At 34.6% G+C, this 24,310-nt stretch overlaps 1 protein-coding gene across 2 annotated transcripts in view; it reads right to left on the reverse strand.

The window, feature by feature from the left end:
• Nucleotides 1-24,310, reverse strand: part of LOC113556557 (myb-like protein I) — a 156,814-nt gene continuing 132,504 nt past the window's right edge. For both annotated transcript variants that reach the window (XM_026961585.1, XM_026961586.1), the window contains 6 exons: nucleotides 6,212-6,373; nucleotides 5,412-6,027; nucleotides 3,725-3,835; nucleotides 3,580-3,633; nucleotides 2,281-2,424; nucleotides 1-2,184 (listed from right to left, as the gene is read on the reverse strand). In XM_026961585.1, the coding sequence (XP_026817386.1) occupies nucleotides 1,823-2,184; nucleotides 2,281-2,424; nucleotides 3,580-3,633; nucleotides 3,725-3,835; nucleotides 5,412-6,027; nucleotides 6,212-6,373 (1,449 nt within the window). In that variant the 3' untranslated portion in view covers nucleotides 1-1,822. The remainder of the gene's footprint in view (nucleotides 2,185-2,280; nucleotides 2,425-3,579; nucleotides 3,634-3,724; nucleotides 3,836-5,411; nucleotides 6,028-6,211; nucleotides 6,374-24,310) is intronic.

Genomic DNA, 24,310 nt, shown 5'->3' on the forward strand with positions numbered 1-24,310 from the left:
TTAAATATTATATAATATATATAAATCAAATAAAAACTATATCCATATATGTACATAAAAAAAATAAAATAAAAACAAACGTTTGTCGCGGGAGTAGGTAGTTGAAAAAACGAAAAATAAGCTACAACAACTGTATTTGACGATCTCGAAGGCTCCGGGGGTAATGGGATCGTAAGACGATGTCCGCAGAGAAGATAAATAGCGAAATTCATTTCAATACACTTACCCATACGGCCATACATGTATATGTAATATATTATCTATCTACTATTATTATGCATACAGTATATTACACATAATATAAGTATTTTATTATTGTGTTTTAAGAACATATTTTGATACACGAATATATATATATATATATATTTGTATATATACAGGGTCTTCCAAATTACGTATGTAAAAGTGTCCGATTTCGAGCGAATCAAAACTATTTACAAACTATGAATAGAAAAAAATCGTTACATTTACACACACACACACACACACACACACAAAAAAAAAATTAAAACACGATAAAAATAAAACATATAATAATAAAAACAGAGATCATAAAGCCGACGACGCCGACCATCCGTGCGTACCAAAAACTGTGTATGTTGTATTATACCAAGCACGTCTCTTGTCCCAGTTCGAGAAAACAAAAACAAAGTATTATAATATTACACGTTTATGCTGCCACTACTCGCTACTTATATATATATATACAAATATACAATATTATATATAATTTCGATAAATTAATTTACTATTCTGCCGTCGCACTCGATCCGTCATCGTACGACACATAATATATAATAATATTATAAAGATATAACCTACTCACGAAATCACTATATGCACATAGGTAGGTAATTTTAGGTATATATAGGCGCGATACGCCTACACACGCGACATTATTATAGTACATTACATACTACGCGCGACAAGAGCGTTCGCGCGCGCGTATGTGTATAAGTAATGAAACGTTATCACAAAAAATATCATATTTACACACACACACACACACACACATACACATCACACCAGTAATACCGCTATAAGACGACGTTTTTTTTTTGTTGTTTTTTCTTTATTTTTTTTTTCGGAATTTCACATATTTTTTCGATAAATTATACAATCGATATTATACTAAGTTATGTCTGTACAAAATAATTAACGTACCAATATAATAATATAATACAGGTGCGAAAGAAATCCTACATTCGATATTTTTAAGCTATGTATAAAATAATACATATAAATAATAGTTTATATTGTATACGCTCTCGGCAGCGGTGAAGTAATCACAACCGCTAAAATACACATAACATAAATAATATCATAAACGCGATGTAGGTAATTTTTTTTTTATACATTTTTTCCTCGGCTTTTTTGTTTAACTATAATAATATCATTTAATTAAAAAAAAATCATAATAATAATAATAATAAAAATGTATACACATTTTTGTACACGATATATTAAAAAAAAAAAAAAAAAATTCATAAAGATGAGGAGGAGAGGTTTGTTTTTGACTATTTCCATGTCTACTAACGCACTTTATATAGTGTAATATACAATATACAGGTACTGTCGGTAGTCGTGGAGTACTGGCCTGTTTCACCGATCGTCGTGGACGTGGCGTGGAGGAATTACTGTGGGTGTCGATCGGTATTGAATACAGTGGCGTTCTGCACCGATGACCGAGTGGTAGCTGCGCTGCAGTGGACCGATAGCGATGGATTTAACACGCGATTATGGCGTCGCACACGGCTTTCGTTGGTACAAAAACACTACGCTGGACAAGCGATAGCGATGTATAGCGAGTCCGTCGCGTCGCCTAGTCCTCGTCGTGGCTGTCCCCGCCGAACGAAGGCGAGTTAGCCGGCGAGTACATCAAGTCCGGTGATATGGATCCATCGGGCGGATACCCAAAACTAGTGCCGGCGACGTCCGGCCCGGAACCGGAAGGACCAGCTCCCTCGCCCCTGTACCACAGCTGCCGCATCTCGTTTCGCCGCTGCCGCATCAGCGTCTTGTACTCGGATATCCGCATCTTTTTTCCGTCCACGATGCACGTCCGTTTCGGTCTGGGTCGATACCGATAGTCTGGGTGCTTTTCCATGTGCAACTTGGACAGCCTAGACTGTTCCTCATAGTACGGCTGCTTGTCTGAGTTCGACATTGCCTTCCACCTGCCACCTATAACGAGCGTCACAAACCACGCGATTATTAACAGATATACGACTACAAGGAAAAAAATTGTTTAATCACACGAGAGGAGTGTTGTTTACCCACCTAATATTTTAGAAATGTTCGAATTGTGCATGTCGGGACAGGCTTTCAAGATCTTTCGCCTCTCGTCCTTGGCCCAAACCATGAATGCGTTCATCGGTCTCTTGATGTGCTCGCCATCTTTCTTTTGCTGCCGTATCATGCGACCTGCGATTACCAAGAAAAAAAAATATTATACTATGTAAATGATCAATTATTCAATGATATTGCAGCTATATATTATAACTCGCACGATGTCATTGCACAGATTATTATACGATTCAATTGATTGTACATCAGGTGATTCACAAAAAAATGAAAAATTCCTTTAGTAATACATTTATTTAAATTCTTGATATTTTTTTATATTACTTAAGAAGGTTTCTGTAGCGATACGAGCTTTTATTTTTCAACTGGGAACCCCTTTTTTACTGTAAATTATTAAGAGGATATTTTTTTGAAAAATTTTTATGTATTGACGTCAAAATGTCAACGAATAGTTTTTAAGTTATCAAAATGTTTATGTTAATGATAACTTTTTTATTTAACACAAATACGCAATATTATCATAATATTATGTTGAAGAACGTATTATAAGATGTCATATTAATATATTATTAAAATAGTCTTAGTAGTCGTGTCTTATATAATACTCACATAGGCACCCGCAGAAATTTTTCTATGGGGGGATGGAAATGCTAGGAATTGAGGAGAAATATTACAATTTTACTAGGTATACAATTATCGATCGACTGCAAATAATCTAATCTAATGTTTTTATAATGGTAACCTATTATTTATATAACCACTTTCAATTTGTTATATATTAAATAGTAATTTATCTTAAAACATTCAATTTAAAAAATCTGGGGGGGGGTGTTGCCCCAACTTGCCACCCCCTCCGAGCGCCTATGTACTTACATATTATAAACGTTATTAGATAAATACCAATTACTTTATGTTCCATGCCTATTACCATGAACCTATATTGTCCTTTGTACTTGTACAAAGCTAAATAATTCAAAAGTTTTTTTTATTCTTTCGAATTTTGATAATGACAAGTCAAAATGTTCAGAAAAATTATCCATTAAATAATTTACAGTAGAATTCACTTAATCTCATTTAAAAAATAGAAGTTTTTATTTTCACTCCTTAAGTAGTTAAAAAAAACTTCAAGGATTTTTATTGATATTGATTTTCATGTAATCAGATTTTGAATAAGTGCATTATTTACGAATAAAAATGGAGTGAGGATACTTGGTGAACAATCTAGTTTATCATACATAACTGTCATAATCTAGTTGTTTGTGATTTTACACTTACCTCTGTCACTAGTATCGTCAGCAAGTTTGAAATTTGGATCATTGGGTCCCCAAGCTGTGAAAAAAAAATATAAAATACATGTTAAGTCCCGTACTATTATTAATCGTGACCATATAATATATTCAGTAATTTATATATTTCTTACATAGTTCCATGTTTTCGGAATGATCGTCCCTGTGGAGCTGAGGTGGGCATAGCTGGAATCCTGAGTATGGTGACATCTTGTCCTTACTGGGCGATAGGCTTATTTTGCCTCCTGAGATTCAATAAAAAAAAAACATTATATGACCACAACAATAATATAATTTTATCAATTTGGCTACGTGTGTAATTATTGGGTATAATAATAGCGTTGTTTTGTATTTTATTATATTTGTTTTAACTTTTAATTGAGTGTGAACTTTAGTCTCTATTTATATTCGTCTACATTATTTTTACACGAGGTTTTTTTTATACACCTATCTGCCTCTTATATATTCAATTAGATCGCGATCGATGAACGGCTCAGATAAAGCGAACCGGTTCAAAGTACGCTTTAAATAACACATTATTTTAATTCTGCTAATGCGATTATATTATTATGTTTTTACGAACACGTATATTTCATTACCAACGGTTTGGTACCAGGATTGAACTACCGCCGTAATATGCAAACATTACAAATACGTGCACATTAATAATTTCATTATTTGGTCCGATATACAATAGCATATATTATCAGCTGGAAATATATATATATATATATGTAAAATATACCTTATTTATTTGTGTTTACTCTATTTTTACGTGTCTTTGGCGCAATCAAATTCGCGTATAATAATTTAATTACAAAACAGTGTAATATTTTAACGGTTCGCTATTTATCGATTGACCTCGGACGTGTACTGCCGTCTGCCGATAACATCTGCTTAAGTGACCAAAAGTGACCCAAAGGCGGCGCCTTTTGTTCCATTACGCTTAACAATTCGTCAAAATAAATAGCAACGCGAAAAATTAAAATACGTATAGGTTCTTATATATATATAGTATTGTACCGGAATTTAGGTGGCGAACGCGTTAATCGTTTTTTTACACAATTATTGTTTAGTGATGTTTATGAAATACCGACGGGAAACAACCTTCGTGAGCTATAACATACGTATATATTAATATACATATATATATAATATATATTGTGTCTAATCTAACAAAACGAATACAATTATAAATTATTATATTCTCGTTTTCAAATTATCAAACAACAGCAGGAGGTGCGCGCAGATAACTCGAGAGAATAATAATTATTGCATTGAACCGTGAGCGAAAAGGTATGTCGATAAAGCGAATAATAAGTCATTAACGGTTCCCCGGACTTCGAATATACCGATTTCCAAGGCTTGCGCGAAAATAATTTATACGGTTTGAATTTTCGCGACCGCAATTTTCGTTAGCTCGTACGATTTATAGCACGTGTCGGTTTTGAAAAAAAAATATGTCTGTTCTAACGAATCGAAATTATATATTCACCAAAGGTAGTATTATTATAATATAAAAATTATAACCAGACGTGGTTATTTATTTATTTTTTTATATTCTAGTATGTTTTCCGACGGTTTAACAGGTTTAAGGATATCATAAATACATTATATAATGACATTTTATTGGTTGGAATTTTTTAAAATGTACACTGGTCACTTGACAATGACCGATTGACGGGACTGTGTGTCCGATTGTTATACGTAAATATAGGTTAAATAGTTGGGTACGTAGGTATATAGTATGAGTTTGGACCACTTGTTTACTGAAAAACTAAAATTCAGTGGCGACCGATTCAACAGAAAAACTGCTCTTACCGGCGGACGAGTGATGCTGCGGAGGAGGTTGTGGTATGCCAGCGTACGGCATGAATCCTCTGGTCACCGGTATAGGTGGTGGAAGGAGTTTTGGCGTGGCCGCGGCCGGTGGACTGACCAATCCTTGACCGGAACCAGACCTCCTGTTGGCCGTTCCTGGCGTGGTGGCTGGTGGCGAAGACGACGATGAGTTCCAGCTGGCGCCACCCGAACTCCTTGGCGCAAACATGTTGTTGGCTTGTTGTTGCAGTTGGTGTTGCAGTTGCTGTTGTTGCTGCTGCTGCTGCTGCTGCTGGAGATGATGGTGTTGCTGTTGTTGCTGTTGCTGCTGCTGTTGCTGGTGGTGGTGGTGCTGCTGTTGGAGATGTTGTAGGTGGTGTTGTGGTGTCGTTGATGATGGCGGATGCGGTTGCGGCGTGGGCGACTTGCGTTTGGTTAGATTCAGCGGCGCATCTGGGTCAGCAGTCGTCGTTTGATGCTGCAGCTGTTGTTGTTGCTGCGTCTGGCCCGGCGGCGATGTCTGCTGCTGTTCCTGTTGCAGTTGCATGGAACATTGGCTGGCTGACGACGTGGACGGCGGTCGGCCGTTGTTGGACCATACGGCTGTTGGCATGACCTGTTGTGAAAAGTGAACGAGTAAATAGCATGTCAATTCTGTGTTAATATAAATTATTACGTAGATTATAAATTATGATGTAACATATTATAATTATCGAAATAACGAAAATGAATAATCCTAAATATGAGTTTTGGCCGAGAAAATACATCTAGGGGAAAATTTGTATAGCTAAGGTACTCACGTTGCAATTGGTGGATGCCGTCGTAGTGGAAGTCTGTTGCTGTTGACTGGCCAGCGCCGCCGCGTTGGAACAATGCGACAGGCCGCGCAGTTGGTCCAATAACGGCAGGAAGAACAGAGACTGAGGGTTCGGAAGGCTTGGTATTCCTTTCAGGTGGTTGAACTAAAAAAAGCACGAAAAATTGTTGATAAAGTTTATCATAAAAAACAAAAAAAATCAGACATTAAATGTCGCATTTACAAATCATTTTTTTTTCTAGGAAAGAAATTAAAACTCCAAAATAAAATATGAATTTTTACATAATATTATGTAATATGTTGGACTTTTAATTGATAGAAAAAATTAAGGCTATTAGAAAATATTTGTACGTGTCATAATGAGGAAAAAAATTATTATCGATTTGACGAAAGTATGGAACAGATTTTTACTTTAGGTTTCTCCGAGTTGATGTTATATTATACAGTGTGTGAATACATCACAAGTTATAATAATTAAAATATACGTTGTCAATAATGATATTACGATATAATATAGTTGCAGGATATAGGTACCCGCACTGGATGTACGGTGAAGTTAATTTACGATGAAATATTTAATGACGAATACAACGTTTACAGACCAAATACTATTTACGTTATACACTACAGTATTCTACTACTGCGTTTGATTAATGAACGTTTGTAGACGATATTACCGACGATACTAAGTAAAACATGTTCTGATATTCATATATAATATATACAATATTATTTGCATTCACCAATAGTATTAATTCTGCACACGGCTGTCGTAGGACAGCGGGTTTTTTTTATCGTGTCTCACTTACACACTTACCCCGCGTCACAGTTTTATTGTCCTATAAGACGGTAGACGTTTTTTTCCAGTTTAATCATCTGAATAGTTAAAAATCTTTTGCTCATCTCTTTTCACTCTTCCGTCACCGCTTCCCCCGCGCTGCATAGTATATTATATTATTCACATATACATCCTGCAATCCAACCTAGCGCGTCTATTCTAATTTTTGGCAAAAACCGTCTCGGTGAGATGTATGATTCCATAATACACATGCCGCATGTGCTAATTTATTTATTAATATCGTCGCGCGTGTTCCGGTTTCCGGTGCGATTAAAACATATGGTTTCGTCACGACCGCAGTGAATCATTTTAATACCACTATATAATACTATACGTGTTTTTACGTTTGAACAACGCATAATGAGTAAAAAAAAAAAAATTAAAAGAAATGTTGTCACACTCATCAGATCTAATCGCTGGTTTAGCTGACGATGGGAACGATCTAGAAAAAAAAAATCAATGAATCTGCACACACGATACATGTGCATAATGTGACATCGTGTTTTTGAATCGGTAATTTCGAAGACACGCGTGAATTAACCGGAAGTGAAAACTGAAAACAATATAAGATCTCATGTCACAAAGATAAAGTTTATTCATTTTCTATTATAGATCGTAGATACCATTTCCAAAATAAATAGATCACCGTCACTAGTCATTCGTAGACATGGCTCATGTAGTCATATTATAAGTCAAGTGGAGGTGCGCACATATATATATATATATATATATTGTTTGTTCATATTCTATCAAGCTCTCAGCTGGTTGTGCACACACACTTATATATACCAGCGAGCGCAGGGCATTTTAAAAAGATTATGGCCGAAAGACAAAGTGCGAAATCGTGGCAACGATCCAGTACTTAAAATATAATAATATACCGTCGTTGTCGTATTATACGAAAGTTTGTGGCAGTGGAGCCTATATAGCGGTGACATCGGAGGCAACCATCCAATTCTCTAGATTTATTATTATTTATTAGATTATTTAACGCCTATACGACAATTCTCGCTCGTACATACACTGACATATATACTTGACGGCAGCAATTCGACCGGATAATAGTGTGCAGTATAATAATGTGTTTGTGTGTGTGTATGCGTGTGTACATGCGCGCGCATTGATAAAACGTAACAAAAATAGTTACATTTTGCGATGCAAAAATGTCGCTAATTTTTATACGAAAAATAAGGGTTTGTTTGGTTTAAAAAACAAATTAGGAAAAGTATTCACGAAGAGCGTGCGGAAGTTTTTTCGGTTGTAGTTGTACACACGTAAATAATATTTTTTTCATCTTTTGCTGTGTTCTTGTGCAAAGTGGGTTTACAGAAGCCATCGGCAAAAGCACTTACGGCTACGTCACCTCTCTTCTGTTGACTTATTCATATTATACAATGCTCGCTTCGAGGATAAAAAAGAAAATGCTTTTAAATTATTCTTTTTGTCGTATTTTTTTTTTTAGACGTGACCCGAAATTTGTGGTGTAAAAGATTTTTGTTATTATTATTATGTATTTTGTGGGGGCGCGAAGTTCATTTATGAATATTGAACGAACCCGGTCGCCACTGCCGCGGTCTTTGAACCGCATGCTTCGTGTTTACCATCACCGCCGCTGTAGCAAAGCCCTTTTCAATATTTAATTCGTGATAGGTATCGATTGCGGACGACTTTTCATATTGTCATTATTGGGTGGCGTTGTTTTATCGCAGAAAAAAATATCAGTGGCTGGGAAAATGGAAAAAAAGCTTAAAAGTATATAATATATGCACATTAAAAAAAATAATAATAACCGTTTTCCACTGAGAACAAGATCCTCTAGTCGACATTTTTCAAATTTTTTTCTTCATATTTTATTCTATCACTTCCACCTCAAATACCACCGCCACCATTACTACTACTGCCACTCTGTAAACAATAGATATCGTTTAAAACGACGTCTCGGGGGCAATCGTAATAACGCGCACGAGGGAGGATGCGTTGCACTAAGAACCGTAGACTATAGGAGATATTAACAGCGCACATGTTTTACGCATATTATATAATGTATTATGAAGACTGCCGTCGATTCTTGCGGCATCGCGGGGACGTGCGTGTATCATTGTTGACAATATATACTTCAAAGTGAACTGTGTATTCGCAAGTATATGAGTGTGTGTCTGTTTAGAATTGCAGCCCTTGTCGTGTGTCTGTTATTATTATTTTTTTTTGACGAGTGGTGTACCGAATGCAAACAATGAAAATACGTTCTAATTATTCACCACTATACATGTTTGAATTTTCTGCTCTTCTTGTTTTGCTCCCCCGCACCACCCACATGTCGCTGTCATCCCTAGCTAATCTCGGCCAACGGTATATGACGCAATACATAATAATATATATGTATTTGTTTTAGATTATTGCGCGTGTGTCGCGTTCGTGCACGGAGGAGTGACACAATATCAAAAATGTATAAAGGGCCCGACCGGAAACTGGGAAAGACGATACAATATAATTATAATACATAGCTGCCGGGGATTAGGCGAATAATCATCACTGTAGCACATACAGTTTTTTCCCTCGACCAATTCAAATGCCATTGTCCGATCGACGGGAAAAAAATCCGTGCACTATGTATACGTGAAGAGCACGTGTCGCCGATTTCTGAGATTGCAATTGCACGCGACCTATGGTTTTACTGTTGTTTTTATATAATTAGGGATACCGTACAGCTAATGTACTTGAACGCGCAATTCCAATTATTATTATATATTAGATTTACTAGTAGTATAGAAAATATATACCATTTACGCGTGTCATTAAATCGCTGGTACTTGCAGAATCCAAATTGCCTGCAATTGCATATTTCGTTGTGAAAAACAAATACCAGATATATAGTCGGCGTTTGCAGTTTCGTGTTTTAAACTCGTAAATGCATTATTGCAGTAGTGGAAGTTGTATGAAAAAAAAAAATCGAAGAAGAACTATAATATTATATTAATGTATAGTATTGTTTCACAATATCAAAACACAATCATTGCGCAATATTAAATAGGCGGTTGCAAAACGTGATGACATTATATAAAAAAAACCGACTCACCACAAAATATTATTGTTAATTTGAAAGAAACCATTTTTATACATGCATATCACATACTATGAGAGACATATCCATATGCCTACAAGGACCTAGTATATCTACATTATTATATTGTTATATCTATCCATTGCAGTATTGTAGTACACTGATGTAATTATATATTTATATACGGTTATAATAATGTGAAAAACATGTTGGCGAATTCTTTAAGAGATCTTAATTAATAATAATTTAATAGCGGGCAAAGTGCTTAGTCGTAAATAATAATAATTGAGAACGACACGAGGTCCACAGAATCCGACGGTCTGTAGCTCAAGAAAAAAGCACATACCACGTCAACGCGATACACATTTAATATTATACGTATTTACGCGTAACCGAGTGATCATATTAAATGAGTTATCTGCAAATGTGAACAAGGTTGTTCAAAGGTTCTGTGTTAAAAAAATGGTCACAGGACGTATGTAGGTACAATATTATATTATGCTAACGCGATACCCTTGTAGGTACCTCCTATTTGTCACTTTTGTACGTTGTAACGTACGATTTGTGCGACTCTACAGTTTATTATAATTTTAATAATCGCACAGCAAAGACCGACAATATAAAACATGTCGAACTCCATGTGTGCTTATAGGCCCTTGAGGGGGTCGTAGCCGCGACGACGGCGGTATCAAAGAGATAACATTGCGGATAACAGAATAACGCGCGCGGGCAAACAATGTGGCATTGTACACACGCTCGTCGCGACAGTGGTGGTAACACACACACACACACGCACATTCACGGTACACGGTATACATTATTATTACAGATATATATGTATGCGTGTGATGACGATAGCGGTGAGTGTATTCTCTTTATAATAAACATCAGAGTAATAATAACGTCCCCGCGGTCCGGTCGTATACACATATGCATGTACAATATATATTGTACGAGTATATAGGTAGTGCGCGTAATCACACAGCTTTGTCGTCGACAACTACCACCACCCATACCCATCGTACATCACCGAAAAACTTAGGGTCGTCCGACCCCCCAGAAATCATTGGGTACATTACGTTGTTGTCCGACGATTTTTTTTTCTTCTTTTTGTCCCTCTTCAATTTACAAACGGTTTTGTTTGTCGTTATTTTTCGGGCTTTTTTTTATTAAACTCCATAGATACGTATTATGTCAATGTACACCCGCGCGGTCATTAGCTTCCACTTGTCTCCGCAATAAGCTAAATGGATTCGTGTCGGTTTTTTCCCCGTCCACGTGTACATATAAATAGGTATGAATGTCACGGTTTGCAATGGGGAGGTTCTTGTCTGTATGTGTTATCTCGTTGCATTTTATACAAATCACAGCTAGTGTATACATATTGTAGAACGTTAAAAAAATGGATCGGTAACGATATATACGTAGGAGAAAGGCCAATTACGATATTAACATTCATAAATTTCAATGGTTTAGTTTTTAGATAACGGTTTAGAGTTTTTTAACGGAATATATTTTGTACCTGACTATTACAAAAATATTATGTAACTATATGAGTAACATTTACCAATGTATTTTACACATAATTTAAAAATAACATTAACTATTACGTTTAATAATAATAATATTTACTTCAGCTACTGTATAATAATATATATAATATATGCATTGCATGATATATTAAATAAATTCTGCCAATCACGCATTTTTTGTCGAGACGTATTGTTCTGGAAAAAAACTATTTTCGACAGAGGTGGTACACACGCACACACACTCATTACACCAGACTTCACTATTGGCGGTGACGGACTATGGGTAGGCGGTGAAAAACTCTTCGAGTCAGGAGGGATACGCGGTAATAATAATAATCATAATCGTAATTATAATAATAATCTCGTGCACTATTATACTTTATGGTAGAAAAACCCACAGAAAGCGCGAGAACAAGTGGATAAGTCACAATGGCAAACACCGCCATCGTCGCAAGAACACTCACACAAAGAGTTTTCACTTTAGAAATAATAATAATAATTTCAAATGAATAATAATAATAGAGTTTTGTGTTACTTCGGTAGCGGTGGGCGACGATGGTGGTGAAGTGCTACTGCAGTGTATACATAATGTATAGACGCACCGCATCGGTCGTCCGATCGGCACGCGAGAGTGTTGTTGGCGGGGGTGTTTTACAAGTGTGTCGCGGATTTTTATTTTTTTTATTTTTTAACAACGTGGTTTTTCAAAGAATTATTATTTTTAATGAGGCCTAACCCACAACTCGCGGCATGAACAACAGTCGTGTGGTTTTTCAATACACTGCGACATATACATCACCTCCTATATGCATACATAATATACATTTTACATAACAACTTTATTGGATGTTATAAAATTAAAAAGTAATACCTTCTCATTAATAATCAAAATTATCATTCATGACAATAAAATGGTGCAGTAATAATATATTTTATTTCAATAATATTGTATTGCACCTAGGCACATACTTATTCGTAATATCGTAATTCGTGGGTCAGTAGGTGGTATGGTGTGTAACGTACACGCGCGAGTACCAACGCTGAATGCCAAGATAGAGCAATATCGGTTCATTAGGTCGGACAGGATACGCCAAAATAGTTACTGCGCGATTTCACTTTTCTAAATAAAGTTGTGTGTGTGCGCTCACGTGTTTCGAGTTCTTTTCGGTTAATTGATTAATATGGTTGCCAAAAGTTCAGTACGAGATGTGTGATATGTGCTCTCTTCTTAGTTGATGGTTTGGATTGCTAAATGCTAATCATGGTATAAAGATTCGATAATAGAAAATAATTGTAGTACCTTATTATGTCCTAGCGAAAAGCTCTTATTATTTTTGTTTTTAGTATTATTGGATATACCTACGTTTGTCGTCAGTCGTCACTGATCAGTGATGATGATTGCAGATACTAATTATTGAGATATATTATTTCGCCATTTCAACTATAAACTCTACACGCCAATATGTATCAAACAAAATAATATGTTGTGTCAACTAACCCCAATTGTACAGGCTAGGGTTTGGGTTATATTGACGCGCTCACTATGATATATGTAATATGTATATATGTTTTTTAATACTTAAAACGGTTTTTAAATAATTTTACTAACAAAAATTTAGGTGAATAGTATTTTAATTATAATCATTTAATTTGTAACTATAGATAAACACTGACTTTTTTTTAACAAATCAAAATAATATAAAATAATACAGAATCCTTTTTGTTAATAATTTTTATAAATAACTTGCTTTGGGTAATATTCGTTACTAATGTTACATTTATTTTATAATATAAGCTATGTATAATAATAACACAATTTATTGAAAACACAAAAATATATCTGGGAGACTAATCTTCATTATCGTCCGAATCACGATGGTGACAAATTAACATGGCAACTTGCCCAGAACATAAAGTATCTGTGTCAATTATCCCCAAATCGGTTTTATTTAATAATTTATTAATTTCCATTATTGGAAAAAAATCGGGGTACTTATAGTTATTTAGTTTCCATAATTATTAAAAAATTTAGTTATAAATAATTTCTATTGTCTTTATGTTGGTAATTTTCAGTTTGTTATACAATATAATAGATTTTATTTAATAATTTGATAAATTATATTGGACATACATTGATTTAAATTACACAATTTTAGTTATACGTGTGATCATTTACTAATTAAACGGTTGATGCAAGGGTTGTATTGCGTTGTGGCCAAAAAAACATTAGAGGTTATAATTTGTATTTGATGTGTGTCAACTTATACCGCTATTATAAACTTATTCCAGTTACTACTGGTTACTAAGTAAACAGAACACGAAGAAAAAACGCACATGAAAAATTCAATGGACAATGCATTAGACGTGTAAGTCGGGGATTAATAATTCGGCATTCGGGCAATGAAATCTCCTGTATTCGCCATCATTGCCACTACCGGACATACGATCTGTGCGGGTTTGTAGTAGTCATTCCGCAGCTCGACAAAGGCGTAAATCGGTGGAAACCTTTTAACGGACCTAGCTAAGACAGAGACTTTGCGGTGGCGTTAAGAACCACGTAATTCCGACCATGTCCAACCTTCATTCGTCCATATAATATTCGTACTAACGTATAATCTTGTAATCTCCTTGTTCGTCCCGCGCGTAATATGTCTTCTTCTTATTTTTCTAACGACCTCGTAAGCCATTTGACATTTACCATATGGCTCCTTCACCCCACCACCAACCCATTACCACCACGCCGTCGTCTACCCCCAACCTCACACAAGTCGTGTTCACGAAACGGTAGAGTGTAATGCGCCAGCGAACATCCTGTACACTATACATAAATAAATATATATATATATATATATATATATATATATATATATATATATTATGTACAATAGCGCGTACAGTGTTGACCTTTTGTTTTCGACAGGAAATGCGTTATATATTTTTTTTCGACACATATGACATGCAATGATATTCTTCGAGCGATTAGTGCACAGTGACGGCGGCGGTGATATATTAAATCGTCACGATTCTTTGGACTTTACATGACATTACGTGCGGTATTATATATATATATATATATATATACGCATGCGCGCGTGTATAAAAACGAAGCTATTATTACGCGCACGATGTATATGTACATACTAATAATGCACGGATACGTATATTGTATATATATAAATATATAAATACTTGCCATTTCAACCGCCCGCGCTTTCGACCGAACAACAACAGAAATTTTTTTTAGAACTACACACGAGACGCTATTTTTTTAAGATATTTTTCTAATAGTTTATTGGCCACGCATCATCATCATTGTTGAACGACGAAAAAAAAAACTTAATAATATTAACGTGCGAATAGCCAAATACGCCGCCGCATTCTTCTGTTAGAGGACCGTTTGACTCTTAGTCGTCTAGTATAATATTATTATTTTATTATTTTCCTGCCATGTATATATAAATCGCGGGCGTAAGGACGTTTTAACGAATATCAAAAATAAACTCGGCCAGCCACTACAACAGCAGCAGCAGCTATAGCTTATACATGTAACGACGAACCAGGAACGCGCGCGACAGATAATAATTTTTAAATCGGTCTCTACAGGTTAATTTATTACAATCTTTATTTGTGTGTACATATACGTACGTACAGCAGCAGTTTACAAAAGACAAAGACAGTCATTCAGGGAACGACTTGGCCAAGAAAAAACACTTAATTTAATAATGACGAAGAAGCACGACGTATATTATATATTATTATTGTGTGTATGGAACTGAAAATAAAGATTTCCTCCGTTATGAATTATTAAAAACACGCACGGTGGCGGTGGGATAGGGTGGCAAAATTAAACTAGAAAATATTATACCACGCGCGCGACGACGGTGGTGGCGGCAAGGGACAAGACGTCTGAAAAATATGAATTATGACAACTTTGGCTACAACTATCGTTTCTTTCCACCTCGCATCGTCGTCGTTCTCGCGATCGTCGTCGTAAATACGGATTAACAGTACGCACGTATAACATCGGCGGTGGCTGCAACTTCATCCTAAACCGTGCATTAAATAAATTAATGATCTCGTTAAAAAAACTCCCTCCCACCCATGTTTGAGGTCCCGTGTATACAATATTTAATTGTAAGTACAGCAACTATTATTAAAACACATATACCAAGCGAATAAGACTGTGATTCGTAGCGATATATGATTACCTACAAATAATATATGTGTAGCGTTTCGATCACCTGAAAAACCACTGAAACGTACATTATATAGCGATAACTACGCGTGACGCAACTTCGTGTAGCAGTAGTTATTGTCACGAGGGAAACGGCTTTTGTGGTGTGACATTGGTTGCCAAAACGTAAGCCACTCGTTTTTCTGAGACAGGGTGAGGTTAGTGGAGAGATTCTCATTATTTTCTTTGGTAGTGGTTGCGCAGGTCCACTGGGAATTGGACGGCCCCGGACGAAAAGAGATTAACGCTGCAATGCTACTGCTGCCATCACGCCATACTCTGTCGCCGCCACCCTAGTATTTTCGCCACCGAACCGAAACAAATGCACAATGACAGCAAAAATATTATCAGACGACAATATCATCCGACACGAGTTTTTCACCGAATTGTTCAACTATATTATTATATCTACAATCTATATATAAGTCTACACTTGTATAGACCATTGCTGCAGTGTATGGGTAATTATATACTGTGGGCTTTATTGCGAAAAAATCGTTTCCACGTATTGGTTGAGAGGGAGGGGGAAGGGAGAAAAAACATGCGACGGAAAATTTATCTCAAAGATTTACCGACTTCAGTAATCGCCGGTTCGAATGACCCTATATTATGCTTCTATATACTCTCCCGCTGGCCTTTCTTATTCTTATTCGGGACCACACAAAAGAATACATATGGAATTGAATAAATACAATACATAAATGTAAACGTAAATGGAATATGGATCTACACAGGATCGACAGCATCGGTGCACTGTCGAGAGTGAGAATTTCTTCGAAAAACACATATTGCGAACAGATTGTGTTTCGAAGATGAAAAATTCTGTCAAAAAATAAATAAAACAGGCTCATGATTTATAGCGGTCACTGGGGGGTGTCTAGCCGGTCAAATTATTTTACAAGGGCATGCAGAGAAAAAGAACCCTCTCGGGTTCGGATTACGGCTGAAAACAAAGCGAAAAGGATCGTTAAAACTGAACAGACAAACTAAACGACTCGTTCAGCGATAACCTATATGTATATTTTATCGGTTTTAATAACAGACGTTGTGTTTTTATCGAGAATAATTGATAATACGACATAATAGTATAATATACGATTATCTGCCTACTCGCAGATGTGAGAATTCTAAAAACGTCGTTGTTGATCAATGTAACCCCCCGTAATTTATATATCATATAAATCCATGTTTTTATTTCGACTTTTTAACGGATACTAGAAAAGATGCAAGTCCAAACTTTGAATAATAATATACGTCGAGTTATAAACATCTCAACTTGCACACGTCATCCTATTTGAAAAAGACACGCGTTTTGGTCATTTTCAGATGATGACTTAATAATTTCACGTATACACGCGTAATAATATTATTCTGGAGACGATAGGATTTTTATTTTCTTACTCATGAAATCTGATACACCGGGTATACAGGGGGGAGGGGAAATCAAATCTTTCTCGACGCACAAACAGGTGCGATTCGTAATAAGTTTTTACATTATAAAATGTACACATCGTGAGGCGGTGGCGACGACAGTGACGTGTTGACAGCGACGATGGTTGTCAACGCGGTTTGTCGCCGCTGCCGCTACAACTGAAACCGAACTGCGTTTTGTGTGGCGTTATTACGTACGCGGCGCATCGGATATAGGAAAAAAATACAGCCGCCGCCGTCGACACATAATAATATAAAACGCGCGCGCCATCGATTGACGTCTTACACCCGTTGTGTATGTGTGTGCGTGTGTGTATATCTGTTGTCGTATATAGTCTATGAAATTAATTGGCCACGTGGAGGATGAGACGCACATTTCGAAAATACAACTGCAACACTTGCCACGTACATTATTATTATTATCGTAATGATTATTATTTTCTTCTTGAGAATATTCTCTCGACGACACGCGCAGAACTGAAACTCGACGAGATATTTATTTCGTATAGGTTAGTGGGTATATAATATATATGTATATATTATATTATATTTTAGCAGAGAAATGAACAGATGATAATATTTATGGACAGTCGTACAATAATGCTATTATATTGTCGTATATATAATTCAATATTATCGCATCACGTTGAATTAATAATACTTAAATCTATAAACATAGTATATGCCTATAATAATTACTAATTTGTATTAAACATGCCCCACATGGTAAACTACAATTACGTGACCAATTATTAGACAATATTTATAAAAATCAGATGAGTGAGGAAACACATATATATTTTTTCGTATCAATTATCAAGGGCAAGTAGCATGATGTGTTATCAATTAATTATTCTCGCATATTTCTTACGAAAAAAATTATTATATAATTAAATATAATATTATACATACATACATAAAATACATGAACAGGTGCACGACGAATCGTGGTATTTAAATCCACGACTAAGAAAAAACAAAACGGGTCCAATTTTTTTAAAATTATTTAAGCCAGTAAGTATTATATTGTAATATACATCATGTGTATGAAATTAAAGCTATTAAATTTCTTGAATATATATATATCCGTACATTTAAAATTGAAAAAAATTAGTATTTGAGTAAAATGCATGTATAAAGTAAATAAATTATGTTATATGATATAATATTATAATATAAACCGTGTTTGCAGAAATAAAACATATACCTATAATTATTTTTTTAGGTAGGCACTTATAGAATATGTCAAATTTAAATATCTATTTGAATTAAGTGAAGCATCAAAGTCCGTGACTGTTATACAAGTAAAAAATAGCACTATAGCACGCGCACGTACTCACGAGCATATTATACGAGAATATATACATATTTAGAGCAAAAGTAGTCGCGCGTACTGCAACAGGATAAGAAGAGTCGGTGATCATTTAGACGTACAAGTCAGAGTTGTAATAAGAGGGCAAAATGTTATTGGTGATAGGTCGGGGGTGGTCCGTAAAAGACTAGTTCGTCACCGTAAACGGACTGGAAAAAAATAACTCGCAACTTCCGGTGAATATAATGCACGCGACAACGATGACGGACGCTTGCAGGCTTTATACCTATATACCTAAATACAAATATAATAAGAGACCTCCGCTGTTTATGAAAAAATAACGAACCGTACAATTATTATTGCTGCTGTAGCAAAAGAATATGAACCACGTGATTATTATTTATTTATTTTTATGTTTTTATATCTAGTTATATGCAACTGTACTCATGGCAATCTTATTAAACGCTCATGCTCGTTTTGCTAAGCATAATTACGCTTTGTTTATTAAATCGGAAGGAAAGGAGGAAGCTGCACACTAGCATTTATTCTCGAGAAATAGCTAGCTGTAGTAATAACATTAAAGTAGATTTAAGCTTGTATTATATAAGTATGTAGTTATAGGTACTATCGAATATATTATACTATTGTATTATACTACTAAATGACTAAGATATATTATATGTAATAATTACATTTATATGCATATAAATTGTATTATAATTTTGAAAAGCGTAGTTAAATTGATTATATAATATAATAATATTTAACTAAATTTTATACAACAATTAATTATTTTAAATTAATTTTTACTTTTCCATACTGGACCTAGGACTGATGAATTTCACAATATGCCTTCAGACTATAAAATCGTATTGTAAGTAGCGATCGCATAAACCACATATTTTATGTGAATGTTCAAGTAACAGTTAATACAATTATGTATATAGTTATCGGAGTTGAGTGGATAAATAAACATTGAAAAATAACGAGAGAAGCATCATATAAATAATATCTTTTGCTACCATTTATTTCCCGGAAAAAGGACTAACGTCTGACAAATAAAACGCAGAATTTTCTGTTAATTAAGTACTTTTAACTGTTCCTTCGGAGAATTTTTCTTGCTACTACCACCCATGACACGGTACAACGCTTTCTATTTAAATTTACAATATATAATAGTGTCCTTTAGAAACAAAGTAACAAAAAGAACTTCTACCAAATAGGTATTGAATAATTAATTTTTTAATTATTATCGTGACAGAAACTCAAAGGCATTAATGTCCGCTTTTAGTTCGAGTTTCGAGTAGGTATATAATATTGATATACGACAAATAAAAATGCTCATAATATAATACGTTATTTCTATTTATTAATTTAAGAACTTCAATGTAATTTCTGAAATAATTCGCGTGATGTAAAACACAAAAAAATCATCAATCACATTAAAAAAAATAAAAATAAAAACAATGTATTTAGCGATTGCGATATATTTTCGATTCTTCTATAAAATAATGTTATAAAATAATATCTAATGAAAAACTTAAACTATTTAATATGGTATATATTATCTTTATAATATATATATATATATATATATATATATAATGTACATGGCAAACATACGACGGGGGGCGGTTTTCCGCAGTTGGTCTCGCGAACAGGCGTGACGGAGGAAAAACAATAAGAGGAAAAAATATATTTTCGGAGGGTCTGCCGGCACGCGATTGGCACGGCCGACGAAGGGCTGCTATTGGCCGCCGCCAACAACAATACATATTTTCACGTCGCTCCTACAGCGTGCACGCGCGCACAGGTGGACGAGAAACACCGCACAAACAATGGCGATGACGTTCCTATTATATGTATATAGGTGTACAATAACGACGATCTACCTACCTACCTACCTACCTACCTACCTACCAACAATATAATATGAAGTAATAAAAAAAGTAGCAATAATACATATAACAATCTCACAGTCGTATGTTGTTGGATCTTTCTCTTTTTTAGTGGTGGTTATTTAATATATATAAATATTATTTTTATGCAAGATGGACGAAATAAAAAGGTATTATTATATTATATAAACCTGCAGGAATGGGCCCGTGCTAAATTTCAAATTACTATTTAAAAATACAAAATATAACGATTTTTTTTGTATTTATTATATTTATAAAATCAACATAGTTTTTATTATATAACGTAGATATGAATTCTTATATAGTATTAGTATTGAACTATAAATGTCAATTGTAAATTTTATCGACCTTTCTTTCTTTTTTTGCTTTCTATGTTCTCTGGCCCGCTAGATTTTTACTTTAAAAAAATTGACCCTCTAGTAGCATTGAGTTGCCAATTCCTGATATAAACCATCGTCGTTGCGTACATAGTATAATAAATTAATAAAATAAATAATAATATTAATATATGCTATTTTTTAGTGTAAGAAAACAGATATGCGTATATATATGTAGCAGTACCTAAATTTTATTAACATAACACGGCGGAAATAGACATTATATTATTCGAAAAGAGAGAGCCTCTACCATAGGCACCGCCAGGAATTTTATCAGGGGGGTTCATCGTGCAAGTAGGTATACGCTAATTTCTAAATAATGCTTATATACGTAATCATAATAATAATAGTTAAATACGTAATATGATATAATATAATGTAGATAATTATGCAAAATAAAATAGTTTCAATTACATTCAATTTTTTTAATTTAATTTAATTTTTTGTAAAGCCAGGGGGTGTAAGTGTACCCCTTAGCACTCCTCTCGTGGCGCCCATGGCCTTTACTATACATGCAATATATATTACAAATGATTCTGCATGATATTATGTATAATTTATATTGTCGTAGCTATGTGTAAACAGATACATATATATTATTTTATATTCACATCGCGCATCACTTTGAACAGCTTCAGACTATAATATATTATACCTAGGTGAAATAGTGTTAACTCATATTGTACTTTTATATATTATACGATGCATATAAAGTATTTAATTATAAACCTCATCTGAGAATAGAGGATAACAATTTTTTTTTTAATTAAAATGGTACGAAAACTTTGGGGCACACGGTAGCACATGTGGCAGTTCGGGGCTAACATTATATATAGGTACATACGCACGCTGTGGAGGGTAGTACACTAAAACGAATGGACGATGCAATGTGGGAAAGAAACAAAAATCTACCCCACGCCAACAAACCTATATATTATATATATTTATTTAATATATACTGTTGCGAATGGTGTAATACAATATACATCCAGATATACGCATTATTAATCACTATGCAAGGCATTTTTCGGCGAACACGATTTTTCGAATGGGCGCGACACACACGGTGCTGCAGACACACGCATATTTTATTGTTGTGTTAGTATATTTGCGAGACACTATTTAATATGGTCGTCGTCGATAATGTAATATGAGGGACCCGAGACTGTTTCCAGATGTTTATATATACATAGTATACAGATGGTATTCAGAACAAACGCTCCAATAAATGACGACGGCGATGCACGGATCTATTATATATACACGACAAGTCACTTTTCTGACCTACATATGTGCGGCAGTTGACGATGTTTTTCAAAAACCCCGAAACACAATAATAACACATTTCGAAGTAGTATGGCAGACAGCAGCATATTTTAATGTATACAATGTATAATACTGTATAGTAGTATAATATAATATATAGGAGCGTGCAACAAACGTATCTATACAATGCATATACAAGCACGACTATCAATTTTTCTACCAAAAATAAAGAGAGACAAAGAAATAAAACGAACAAAAAATAAATATATATTTATATGAAGTATATAAACTACCCACCATCTTATTTCTTCTTTAGTTTTTCTTCTAGAAGTCTAGAATCATATATAGTATATTTTATCGTATTTCTTTAGTAAATAATATTGATGAAATTTATTCGAGAAAACTCGGCGTTTAATAACACGGATGAAAAAGCAAAGCCGATATATTCTGCAGCGAATATGTACGTTTCAGGATTCACGCGTCGCTTCTCGTAATATACGTGCAAATAGGATATACCTATGTATAAATTTAGCCATATATAGGTTTGAAATAATAATTATAAAATAAACGATAGTACTTATATGGTTAACTATTTTGATAACATACACTAAGTATAGTATATGTCATATATTATCGAATGTACCTATGATATATAATAATAGTACAATTATTATTCATTGGAGTCTGATGATGTTGATGATGATAATGTTATGTATCTGTATTATATTTCGTTTTTGTATGCAAATATACGTTTTTATTGTTGTATAGGTAGATATGTATATCATATACAGTGTAAATGTACACAAAGTAACCTATTATGTACACACACTAACACAAACTTCAAGCGAGAGAACCTCGACTGTCAAGGTGAATGGACGGGACTTGGAAGAAACGCGTTAGAAAAAATGATGTAACCCGGTGAGACACGCTGACAAAAGGCGCAGTATGTACCTGCCTAGCAGTATCACTGCCGCTGCCACCGTCAACCACTGCAGTGTAGAGTTAAATTTTTTATTTATTATTATTAGTATTGTAATAATGAAGCCTAGACGAATAGACAATACGAGTATTGTACGCGCCCACAATGGCGTCGTTATTATAATACAAGTAGGTCGTGGTCAACAAAAGTCAGTGTGTATTTTGTTTTGAAAAAAAAAAATATTACGAACAAAAAATATATATAATAATAAACCAAAGGAATAATAATAAATAATATACAAAACAAACAGTACTTTGATAAATGATTTCTTTTTCTGTTCTTATATAGGTATTATATAGTTACTATTCTCTTATTCTTTTATTCTCCTCGTCGTTGCCTACCGCGGCGCGCACGTCGTTGTTTGAGTCTCACACAACAACCATAACCAACACGTACAATAGCCGCCATTTTCCTCGGTTCAGTCTACGTCGACAATAATAATGGTTGTAATAAAAATAATTGAAAATTATTATCATAGTCGCAACGCGTAAGTCTGCTGCAGTTGTACGACGTACCATGTAGGCTGAGGTGGAACGAAATTACGTTTAATAAGCCGCACCGTTCCGCACTTTTCATAATAAATCAATCGGTCAAAAACCACAATATATAGATAGATATATCATATAATGATATTATCATGATATGACTGCGTAACAGCCGAAAGGAATATAATATTTCAGTACTATTAAATAGGTACGACCGAACAATGGTGGTTGCAGCAGTACCAAACTGAGTTTCCCGCGTAGTTTATAAAATACAGACAAATATAATAATGGACACAATCGTAGCGGAGGAGTAGGCGAAAGACCCGTACAATTTTATTATTTACTCATACGAGTATATAATATACTATAACGCAAACATACATTATGTATAATCTTATAAGTGTTTTAGGCGTTGTCCGCGATCAAGGAAATGAATGAATGCTCTTCGTTGGCATATTGTCGGACAGGCGCGTGACGAGTTCTAATTTAAACTCTGTGAGCAGTGGCATATACGTACACAGCAATCGTAATAAGGATTCGTCGCGCGAAAAGTGTAACAATATATAATAATGACATGTATGATATTATAACGAACGTTTTGCAAATGAAATAGTATTTTTTTGTATCGTACAGCGGCAATTGCAGTTT

Source organism: Rhopalosiphum maidis, chromosome 4 (assembly GCF_003676215.2).
Source record: "Rhopalosiphum maidis isolate BTI-1 chromosome 4, ASM367621v3, whole genome shotgun sequence".
Taxonomy (NCBI): Eukaryota; Metazoa; Arthropoda; class Insecta; order Hemiptera; family Aphididae; genus Rhopalosiphum; species Rhopalosiphum maidis.